The 12165-nt window shown below is 37.3% G+C and overlaps 1 protein-coding gene across 1 annotated transcript; it reads right to left on the reverse strand.

The window, feature by feature from the left end:
* Positions 1 to 321: 321 nt before the first annotated feature.
* Positions 322 to 9821, reverse strand: LOC145605305 ((-)-drimenol synthase-like). Its single transcript, XM_081661344.1, has 8 exons — positions 9711 to 9821; positions 9359 to 9505; positions 4310 to 4436; positions 2251 to 2623; positions 1841 to 2056; positions 1267 to 1408; positions 759 to 1016; positions 322 to 618 (listed from the first exon to the last, which is right to left on the reverse strand). Exons 1-8 carry the CDS (start codon positions 9801 to 9803, stop codon positions 322 to 324), a joined length of 1653 nt encoding a protein of 550 aa, XP_081517470.1. The 5' UTR covers positions 9804 to 9821.
* Between the last annotated feature and the right edge of the window lie 2344 nt (positions 9822 to 12165).

Below are 12165 nucleotides of genomic sequence, written 5' to 3' on the forward strand. Positions count from 1 at the left end.
TTAAGATGATTCTTTAACAAAGTATCTATATATATGCTTTTATTTTATATATGTATTCAATAAAGCCCATTAGCGGATTAGCCCAATAAAGATATCTCAAAGAACAAAAGCAAAGCTAAGGTGTAAGAATATTTTTCTTTTGTAAGAACAACGTTTATATTTATGAAGAAATAAAACAAACTTAGGCACAATCTCACATGTAACATTATTTCTAAGGCATTTTCTATATGCCTTAATACACCAACGAACACTAGAAAACTCAAAAGTACATTGTAAAAAAGGAAAAAGGACACACACCACATACATGCTTACAAAGAAACATTACATGGGAATTGGATGCGCAAGGACAGATGCAACTTTGTCCTTAAGAGTTTGGTTAACATGTGTGTAACCATCATTATCACCCTTGTATAAAACATCAGCAGAACGAGCTAAATTGAGAATTCGATTAAGCAAAGGCTTTGGAATCACATAAGGTTGAAGCATTGCTTGATTAATATCTTTCCAAGCATCCTCAACTTCTTCCTTTAGCTTATTATTTGCTTCCTCCTCGGACAATCCATGCTTCTCCATCAGGCATTGCACAGCTGACGCGATATGATTCCTCTTTTGCTCAAACTGCTCCAAAGCCCCAATCCAAAAACGAACACAATTGTTAAGATTGCAAAACACTATGGCTTATATAATACTTCATAGTCTAAAAATGTACTATAGTTTAAATCAAATTATTTTTCGATAGATGGTATGTATGTACGTACCTTGTGGCCACCTATGCCATTCATGAGTCTAATTATTGTAGATGCAGCAATTATAACTTTAGGCATAGGATTTTGACATGCCCAATCAAATACATCCTTTGATGCAATATCTCCCATGCCAAGAAAACAAGCAACTATTCCATGAGGGTAAGGAGAAGTCACTAGGGCAGTCTTTTTCATATACTCTTCATATGTAGGAACATATTTTTGTTGGCACCATTTTGCCTCTTGAATATAGGCTTTGCATGAAGCTTTCACCTACATTATTTGCCATTTTACACTTTTCAAATACAATGAATATCTATATTTTAAAAACTTGAAAAATAATACTAATATTGTATGCAAACTACACACACACACACAAAATGTCAATTTTAGAAGATTTAAATAGATCTTTGGAGTCCCTCCATCTTCCCCCCATTCCAGTGATAGGGTAGGGGCCCCTCCCCATAGTTTACCATTTAAAAAAAAAAAATAGATCTTTGGAGAATATATGCATATGGCTGACCTGATCTCTTGTATAATTGACGAAAGATGGTCTTCCTTTTTTGGCAAGATCTCCCTCAGCTTCCTCACAAGCTTCAACCATAGCATAGTACGACCACTTTACGTGCTCCGGGAGTTCTTCCATACAACTTTTGCTCCATGGTCTGGATCATTATTTACTTAAACCTCTTAATATATATTCCAACTAATTTAAATCCCTAATTATAAAAATTATAGCAGCGGCCTACTATTCAAAGTCATATTATAAAACAAAATTAAATGTCCACGTCGCAAAATAAAGGACATATAAAATTGGTATGAGTAAGGGCTTGTTCTGTTCGATCAACTTAATTCTAGTTTAGTTCAACTCCAATCAGTTCAGTTCCTAATTTCCTTCTCTCATAAACAATTCATTTCAGCTCTATTCAGTTCAGTTTCAATTCAGCCCCAATCAGTTAAGTTCAATTCAATTCAGTTCAATTGTTTTCAGTAAATTAGATCAGGCCCTAAGTTGTTAATGTTTGTACATGAAATTTATCAATTAATATCATGATGAGGCAGATTGAGACAACACTATGGAGTTTGAAATTTCAAACCTTTGAAATGCTTCAGTGAGAAGCTCAAGTTCTTCGGTTGTTCCATATGCATCATATGTATCGTCTAATAATGAAGTTGACTTGATGATTTTTCGACCAACTTTTCGAGCAAATGAAAATTGGGGTTCATAGTAGACTCCTAAAATCCAGAAGTACACCTCCGTCAACCTATCTCTACTGAATGATGCATTAAAATGCAATAATCCTTTCCACCACCTACGACATAAGTTCAACATGGTCAAGAGATTTAGTTAGCTTAAACTTGCTCGTATATTCTCATGGTTGCAAATTAAATGTTACCTTTTTTTTCTTTTTATTTGCAACAAATGAATTTTTTATATTGCAAATAAAAAGAAACAAAGGTTGGTAGTTAAATACTTTTGTAATAAATAAAAAAAAATGATCATTACGTTTTAAAATCTTTGAGTTCCTTTTGGTGTAAGGCTTGAAGAAGATTGAAATCAAGTTTTGCAAACTTAAGGAGAGTTTTGTTGTGTGGAGGATCCATTTCATACACGGAGATGAAATGCCTAGTCTCTACTCGCGGCATCCCCTTGTGGAGAGGTTGGTGAAGGGCATGCGCAACTTGATCAGCAAGTGGGGAGCTTAATTTGTTAACCATGGCATTGAGATGAGTTTTCGTGAATTCGAGGGCTTCGTCGAGTATTTTGTCATCATGAACTCGAACATGTGAAGCCTCGTACAAGCTTAACAATCCTTGAACGTCTTTTGTTATTGACTCCTTGAAGCTTCCATTTTCATCCTTGAACTTATTAAACACATCTACATCATCGTAACATACATAAATATATATAACTATTACTAACAGTGGCGGTACACAAAGGTACATCTATATAGATATAAAATTGACTTTCAAACTAATAGATCGCGTTCAACATCCCATGCAATATACATTATTGTTACTCTTTTACAATTTTTGTAACGATGTTAATAAATTTATGATAACACGTTTATGTACTCATTTTTATGTGTTATATTCATGTGTTTTCATCACATTTTCTCTATGTATTTAATCTTTTAAAGCTTTTATCCTTTATATCCCATTGTTGCTTTTCCCGGGTGTGTTTTACTTTGTTTTTGTAGGATTTAGTGCACGATTCTAGGATTATTGAAGATGCAATTAGAGTTGATTGGCTGGATGTTGATCAAGTTGGGTAATCTACAAGTGTCTACATGGGAGAAAAGCTTCACCAAACGTTGACTATGAAGACCTACACAACCTGCTAGTGGAGATCACTAGATATACCGCAACTAGGTTGTGGGCACTTGATTTGCAAGCTATTTAATGGTATATGGCAGATTAGTCCGCAACCAAGGTGTGGCATATTATCGCATGACGCAACGTGGTTGTGGCCTAATCTTTGCTGTAGCGAATTTGTACATTTACTAGTGATTTAGGAGTCTAAATCCTAGTCAAACTCTTATCATAATCCTAGCATATTAATAGTTTGGGATAGACTTTAATAAGTGGTTAGAAAATATTATTTTTTTTTCATTCTCTTTGGCTGCTCCTGAACGTGAGTTTGGAGTTTCGTTGTTCTCAACATTCATGATTGTGATTTCATCAATTTAATTCAAGTATTAATTTCTCTTTCTTGTTTTCTTAATTATTATTGTTATTATGTTTTCTTTTATTATTTGTCTTGTTATTTCTATTATTATGTGTGAGTAGTTTCATAATCTAGGGTTAGGTTGAACCCTAATATGGATTAATGTGTTATTTAATTCCCAATTTCCAATTTAATTAATTTATAATTCCTCTTTGTTAGGGTTGGTTTTTATTATCAATGATTAACTAGAAATAGTATTATTGAATGTGATTAGGTTTACAACGAAAGTTGATTCTTAAATGATATTAGAACCCTAATTAAAAGTTGGAGCTTTTATGCATGAAAATAGCTAATTGTTCTTGCTAGGACTTATAGGATGTCGTTCTCAATGTCTTTAATATGCATGATTCCATGAAAGTAGGTATGATTGCATGTTAGGGAAGCTATTAGTTGATCGAAAGAAACTCTTAGTATTGTTTTAGGGAGCATCTGTCCTGTGGAATATTTATTGATTTAATTGAGGGAAAGGGATTGTTCTATTGCATTGATTCATATTAGTGGGGATACTTAATCTTAGATGTTTTTAGTTCTTGATTAATTTCATATTATTATTATTTATTGCTTATTAGTTAATATTGTTCTAGTTTTGATCTATCGATATTGATTGGTTACTCGCTTAGTATTTATTTGAGTCTATTTAATTAGTTGAACCATAGTCTCTTGGGATCCGACCCTTACTTGCCCGTCTACATAGTAGTGGTCTTGTTAGGTTATTTTTGTTAGGTATGCGACACGCCTATCAATTTACTAGTAGTTTCTAGTAACGACTTAATTTTTACGTGATTAAGGCATAAATATTATGTGAAAGCATTATTAAAGCACCTAGTGAAATGCTTACCACAAGGCACAAAGAAACCATGTTGCCTGAGGATACGAAATCGAGTCGAAACATGATAGAGATCATCTTTGGCACATTGCTCTTCATAGTTCTCGTAAACTTGCTTCAAAGCATCCTTAATCTCTTGCTCTGTTAGGCCATATATGTATTATGTAGCTAATGGGCCGTGATATAGTTTCGAGCCCTAATCTCTTAGGATTGTATATATATACTCATGTACATGCTAATACAATAGATAAGTCTCTATTCTCTCTATTCTCTCTAAATTGACATGGTATCGGAGCTATTATATGCTACTCTCTAAACTCTAACCCTAAACTCTGCAATTTCTCTAATTCCTACATTTTTTTTACTCTACTGCTTGATTGATCGACATGGGAGACGAAGGCAAAATTGATCCATCTTCTCCGTTCTATCTTGGTGCTGGTGACCAACCAGGGAATCTAATCACCCATGTGGTATTGAAATCTGATAATTACCTTGCTTGGTCTCGGGCGATCACTCTATCTCTAAAATCTCGCCGCAAATTTGGCTTCATTGATGGCACAATTTCAAAACCCACCGAGAAGAAAAAGCTTCTTGACTGGGATACTGTTAATTCCATGTTAATTTCATGGCTCTTGCGTGCTATTGATCCTAAACTTGCGGCCTCTATACCCTATTTCGAGGAGGTGAAGAAACTTTGGGACTATTTGGAGACTCGGTTTTGTGAAGCAAGTGGTCTTCGTCTTCAGCAATTGCGAGCCTCAATTACTTCTTGCAGACAAACCTCAACTATGACGGTTGAGGAGTACTACACTACTCTAATGAATTTTTTCGATGATCTTATTCGTCTCAAACCCCCCCATGGTTGTGAATGTGGGAATTGTTCTTGTAATGTTGCTGCCAAATACGAATTGGATAGGGAGGAAGAAAAATTGCACCAATTTTTGATTGGTATTGATGATAAAAAATATGCAGTGGTTCGAACTAATCTATTATCGCAACAACCTCCGGCGACTCTTGACCGGGCTTACCAAGCTTTTCTGCAGGAGGAGCGTTCTCGTTCGATTTCTCATAGCCATGCTCATTCTGAGAAGGGTGAGGCTCATGTTTTTGCTTTGCCCTCTGATCGTCGCTCCTCTCAGTCCACGTTTCGGGTGGACAAAACAAAGCTCTACTGTCATCACTGTAAACGCACCGGCCATGACAATTCAGGGTGCTTTATGCTTCATGGATACCCCGAATGGTGAGTTGAGAAGTATGGTAGAAAGGGGGGGCAGCAGGGGTCCTCTGTTTCTGGCAGACCTGCTGCCGTGGTTGCCCCTTCCCCTGGTGCTGCTGCCTCGTCTGATCAAGGCAAGCCCACGGCTCGAGCTAATGCCGTGGGCACCTCTCTTGCTGTTGCTGCTTCTATTCCCTCACAGGACACTCTCTCGGCTTTGGCCGAGCTTCAACCAGAGCACGTTCGTCTTCTCTTAACTATGGCTACTAATCGTCAACAAGATAAGATGACGGGTGAGTCTCCTTCGTTATCTTGGATCATCGACACCGGCGCTTCCCATCATGTTACCGGTGCCGAGTCATGTCTCATGGATGTCACATTCATATCTCCTTGCCCCGTCGGTCTTCCGGATGGTTCTCAAGCCATGGCAACAAAGGAGGGCCGAGTGTACTTGGATGACGGATTAATTCTTACTAACGTTTTATACGTTCCGAAATTAAATTGCAATTTAATTTCGGTCTCTAAATTGATTGATGATTCTCATTGTGTTGTTCAATTCACTAATTCTTTATGTGCTATACAGGACCAACTCTCGGGGAGCCTGATTGGAGGCGGTGAACGATTAGATGGACTCTACTATTTCCGGCGTCTTCCCAAAGTATGTGCGGTGACGGAACCGACAGTTTCAACATTCGAGCTCTGGCATCGTCGTATGGGTCATCCGTCGGATAAGATTGTCAAGTTAGTTCCTGCTATTAGTACTAGTTCTAGTAGCAAATTCTTGAATAAAGCGTGTGATATTTGTCCACAAGCAAAACAAACTCGGGATAGTTTTCCCAATAGTGATAATCGGGCTAGCCGTGTTTTTGAATTAATACATTGTGATTTGTGGGGGTCATATAAGACACCGTCTACTTGTGGTGCTCACTATTTTTTGACTATTGTTGATGATTTTTCAAGAGGTGTTTGGGTTTATTTATTGAATGACAAAACCGAAGTTTACTCTTCTTTTCTCTCATTTTTTGCTATGGTTAAATGTCAATTTGATGTTACTGTCAAATGTGTGCGGAGTGACAATGGAACCGAATTCAAACCCTTAATTCCCTATTTTAATGAGAATGGCATTTTATTCCAAACTTCTTGTGTTGGTACCCCACAACAAAATGGTAGAGTGGAAAGAAAACATCAACATATATTAAATGTGAGTAGAGCCTTAATGTTTCAAGGGAACCTTCCGATTGGTTTTTGGGGAGAATGTGTTTTGGGGGCGGTTTATTTAATTAATCGTACTCCTTCTCCTTTATTAGCCAATAAAACCCCATTTGAAATTCTCTTTCACAAAGAACCCGATTTTGATGTTTTGAGGGTGTTTGGTTGTCTATGTTTTGCTCACAATCAAAAGGCTAAAGGTGACAAATTTGCTCCTAGAAGTAGGAAGTGTGTGTTTGTGGGTTATCCTCATGGTAAAAAGGGTTGGAAGGTGTATGACTTGGAAACGGGTGATATTTTTGTGTCACGAGATGTCAAATTTTTTGAGCATGAATTTCCGTTTGTGTGTGATGATGGGGTTAGTGGCAATAATGTGGGGGTTGTGTCTCATGACAATGTTGGAGTTGATGTTGATTTTTTAGAGGATTTGGAGCACATTTTGGAGTTGGGTGAGACATCTCTTACACATGACACTTCTTCACTTACCCCCTATTGTTCCTTCCCCTGATGATGCCATACTTGCGCCCCATACTGCTGCTTCTGCTATGCCCGACACTGCTGCCCCTGCTACTTCTGTTTCTGCCTCGGAGGGTGGCGCTGCCACTGGCAGGCTGGTCCGCACCCCACCCGCGGCCTCCAGCTCTGCCCGCAGCCCCTCCGCGGCCTCTGCTGCCACGCACACAGCCACGGACAGTGGCTCTATGGCTGATCCGAGCCACCCTTCTTCTTCTTCTTCTGCTGACTTGGGTCGTGGTCAAAGAGAAAGGCACCCACCGGGTTGGCATCAAGATTATGTCGCACATACTTTGTCCCTTCCAAGTTCATCTATCTCTCCGTGTTCACCGTCTACTCCGAGCTCCTCAGGTACTCCTTATCCCTTAGCACATTTTGTGAATTGTGATAAATTTTCTATGCCACACCGTGTGTTTATTGCAGCTGTGGACACTATGGTTGAACCTCGTAATTTTAACGAGGCAATGAAGCATGAGGGTTGGAGAGAGGCTATGAAAAAGGAGATTGATGCTCTTGAAAATAATGAAACCTGGGTTATGGCCGAATTACCTCCGGGCAAGAAAGCATTGGGTTGTCGTTGGGTGTACAAGGTCAAGCTTAAATCCGATGGCTCTCTAGAACGATTGAAGGCTCGTCTTGTTATTTTTGGTAATCATCAGGTTGAGGGTATCGATTATAACGAGACTTTTGCCCCCGTGGCAAAAATGGTTACTGTTCGTGCTTTTCTTGCCGTTGCTTCTGCGAAAAATTGGGAATTGCACCAAATGGATGTTCATAATGCATTTTTGCATGGGGATCTTGATGAGGAGGTCTACATGAAGCCTCCCTCGGGTTTTCATGGCTCTGAACCAGGGATGGTTTTTCGTCTTCAAAAGTCCTTGTATGGGTTACGACAAGCACCTCGTTGTTGGTTCTCCAAGTTGGCCTCTTCTCTAAAAAGGTACGGTTTTATCCAGTCGTACTCTGATTACTCCCTTTTTACTCTGCAATCTGGAAATGTTCAACTTAGTATTCTGGTGTATGTGGACGATTTGATAGTATCCGGTAATGATTCTTCTGCAATCTCGTCATTCAAATCATATCTTAGTAACTGTTTTCATATGAAGGATTTGGGTGTGTTGAAATACTTTCTTGGTATTGAGGTTGCACGTAGTCCGGAGGGCATATTTTTATGTCAACGGAAGTATACTCTGGATATTATTGCAGAGTCCGGTTTGCTAGGAGCACGTCCTGCAGGTACTCCTATTGAGCAAAATCATACTCTGGCTAAATCGGAGTCTCCTTTCTTTTCTGATCCTGAAATGTATCGTCGACTTGTGGGCCGTTTGATCTATTTATCTTTCACCAGACCTGACTTAGCATATGCGGTACATATTTTGTCTCAATTTATGCAACAACCGCGTCAGGATCACTGGGAGGCTGCTCTTCATACGGTGCGATACTTGAAAGGATGTCCGGGCCAGGGAATCCTTTTGAGCTCTGATTGTGATCTGCATATTACAGGTTGGTGTGACTCGGATTGGGCTAGTTGTCCTTTGACGAGGCGATCTATTTCTGGTTGGTTGGTGTTTCTTGGTGCTTCCCCCATATCTTGGAAGACTAAGAAGCAGGATACTGTGGCTAAGTCCTCTGCAGAGGCCGAGTTTCGTTCAATGTCTAAAACCACTGATGAGTTGAAGTGGTTGAAGGCCCTACTTTTGAGTTTGGGAGTCGCGCATCCCCGCGCCATGAGTTTGTTTTGTGATAGCCAGTCTGCATTGTATATTGCTCGGAATCCGGTCTTTCATGAGCGTACTAAACACATTGAGGTTGATTGTTATTATGTTCGGGATGCAATTCAGGATGGCATTATTAGGCGTCGTATGTGAGAACGACGGATCAACTTGCGGATATTTTCACTAAGGCATTGAACAAACAACAATTTTTGTATTTGCTTGGCAAGTTGGGCATTTGTGATTTGCATGCTCCAACTTGAGGGGGGGTGTTAGGCCATATATGTATTATGTAGCTAATGGGCCGTGATATAGTTTCGAGCCCTAATCTCTTAGGATTGTATATATATACTCATGTACATGCTAATACAATAGATAAGTCTCTATTCTCTCTATTCTCTCTAAATTGACATGCTCAAAGTGATATGCCAATCCAAGACGTTCGATTACGTCGATGAAATTGAGCAGCTCAAGGGGGTTGCTCTTTGTTTCCAGCAGCTCCTTCTTCACTTCATCTTTAAGTTGGTTCACTTCTTGATCCTTTTTAACTTTGACTACCTTCATCATACATTTAAACAATTCAAAGTTCATGTCAAAAAAAAAAAAAAAAAAAAAACAATTCAAAGAGCCAAAAAATATTAGTACATACAACAAATATAATACATATAAAATTTCTCAAGCTTAGCTTGTTGATTTAATTCATATGTTTTGGGAAGTGGTACACAAGACATAAATTTTAATTGTTTGTCGTCTTAAAATTTACCTCGTCATGGTGAGGATTTGTGATATTAAGAAAGTGATCACCCCAATGGCATGGATGAAAGTTAGCAACAGGACGAAAAATTTGAGCAAGCATTTTTTTTTTCCTTCTAAAGTCGAGCTTTCACTTACAAGTTACAACTACCGAATATGATGTTACCTTGTTATATAGCTCAAGCCTCAAGGGCATCTAAGTCAATAAATGAATTCTCCACTAATTCGTCGTCAATTGGCTGCATCTAAAGGTGTCAAAAACTAAGCTGACACTCCGATCTGACCTGATTTGAAAAAATTATGATTTAGATTTTTCACTCATATGGACACAATTAATTTAGCATGGCTCGGTTTAAAATTATCCGACCCAAGTACCCAAATTGACATTTATATTGTATCATTATTATTGTACCCATTCCTATCACATAGCCAACAGCCGACATAAGACATTACAAATTCATACTGTATTGATTTTGACATTCCAAAGATAAATTGCTAGAAAATAAATATCTGTAACGTGTCGTCTAGATATGTGATAATGTGAACTATTTATCTTATTAATAATGACTTAAGCTGATGGTTGGAATCTCGAATTAATATATATTATTCTATCATGCATCACATTTTATGAATTTGTATACAACAATTGTAATCACCTTCAAATTAACAAGTGTATTTAATAGATATGGAGTACATAGGTTCTCCTTCTTTTCTGTAGGACTAATAATATGATTATGGAGATCATGAACCCTAATAAGCACCTTGAAATCTTGAATAGGGTAGATTGATAAATCCCATGATCGGCGTCCAACGTGATTGGCACAAGAGACTTAACGTTGGTGATTGTCAAAGCCGGGTGAAACTTTGGTGTTTTGGCCATGTAAATGATGTGCAGCGGGATAAGAAAAGAAGTGGTTGCATGCATTCAAAACCGGCCACACAGAAAAACGCATTGTATATATAGAACTTTGTATTTCTTAACAATAATTAAGAAAGTTATTATTTTTTTTAGCAAGCCGGAACACCAACTATATATTATTAGCACTTAAGCAAAAATCTGAGGTAAGCAAATCTTCCACCATGCTTGACAACATCCTACCCACACTCTAGTAGAGTACACGAGCGGGCTAAGATGAGCCATAGCGTGAGTTATTACACAATGAGCTTCCAATCCCTATTTTATCTTCTTCTTCTCCTTTTGTTTGAACGCCTTAATCTCATTAGTGGGGTCGACTACATGAACCAATATGAGGACTTCCTAGGAGGTCACCCATCCTATTACCACTCAATCATTGTGGCTCATGTCAAGTAATGTGACAAAGTTTTACATTGGCTATCACTAGCCTATCATAACCTTCCTCATTTATTCAGGCTTGGGACTGGCAGCGGAAAACCCTCTGGCAAAGCTTCTCTACAAACATGAACAAAAGCAATATTCTCAAGATAACAGTAAAAGAGTTAAACTCCCTAGCAAGCATTACTAAGAACGGTTCAACACTTCAATTCCCATTCACCATGTCAATGAGAACCTCACAATCACTCTCAACAACAAACCACATTGAAAAAAGATTGAAAATCTCATCATACACCCAGGTGTACCATGAGCATGGTACACCTGGTCAAAATACATGAGTCATAAAAATGTAGAAAGAACATTGTATACAAATACAAAGTACACGAGTAATAAAAAAAAAATCAAAACGATTCTCCTCGATCTTGATTTTAAAGATTGATTTGTTACTTTTATTCCTTGATTCATTATTTACATTCCATATTATTTTTTATAAACAAAATTTCATTTTTTCGTTAAGAGAAATAAATTGGGTTTATAGAGAGAGAAACTATGGTAAATTTTGAATTTCAAAGTGATTTAATGTAATTTCGGAGTTGATTTTATTGGTTTGATGAATCATTTAATTGAAAGATTGATGTAATTGACAAATTCGTTGTTGAGAGAAAAGGTTTTTTTTTAAAATATTTTTTGTTATCAATTTTTATGTTTTGGTGTTATTTTCTAAGTTTGAAGATGATGTTCTTCCTATTTTGATGAATGTTCTTTTATCATTTTTTTAATTGCAATGAAATATGCTTCTTAAGTCTGATCAATATGTTCTTTGAGTCTAAACTATATGTTCTTTACAATACAAACAATGTTCTTTAAGGTAATATATATTAATCATGTTCTTTGGTTATAATAATACAAATTATGTTCTTTGGGTATAATAATACAAATCATGTTCTTTTTACTTATTTGAATTTCAAATGAAATTTTTGGTTTCTATTATTTGAATTTCAAATTTTTTTTATCTTTTCCAATGCTTACATTTAATTTTTGAATTAAATTAAAAAATATTGTTTATTTTTCTTCCACCATGGACAACAAATTTCCAACGAATGAAAGCAGGAGCCATGGATGTTCATTTCTTCATGATTTCCCCGAAAACCTTAATCTGATAGTAACCTTC

The sequence above is a fragment of the Chenopodium album genome, chromosome 22 (assembly GCF_948465745.1).
Source record: "Chenopodium album chromosome 22, dcCheAlbu1.1, whole genome shotgun sequence".
Taxonomy (NCBI): Eukaryota; Viridiplantae; Streptophyta; class Magnoliopsida; order Caryophyllales; family Amaranthaceae; genus Chenopodium; species Chenopodium album.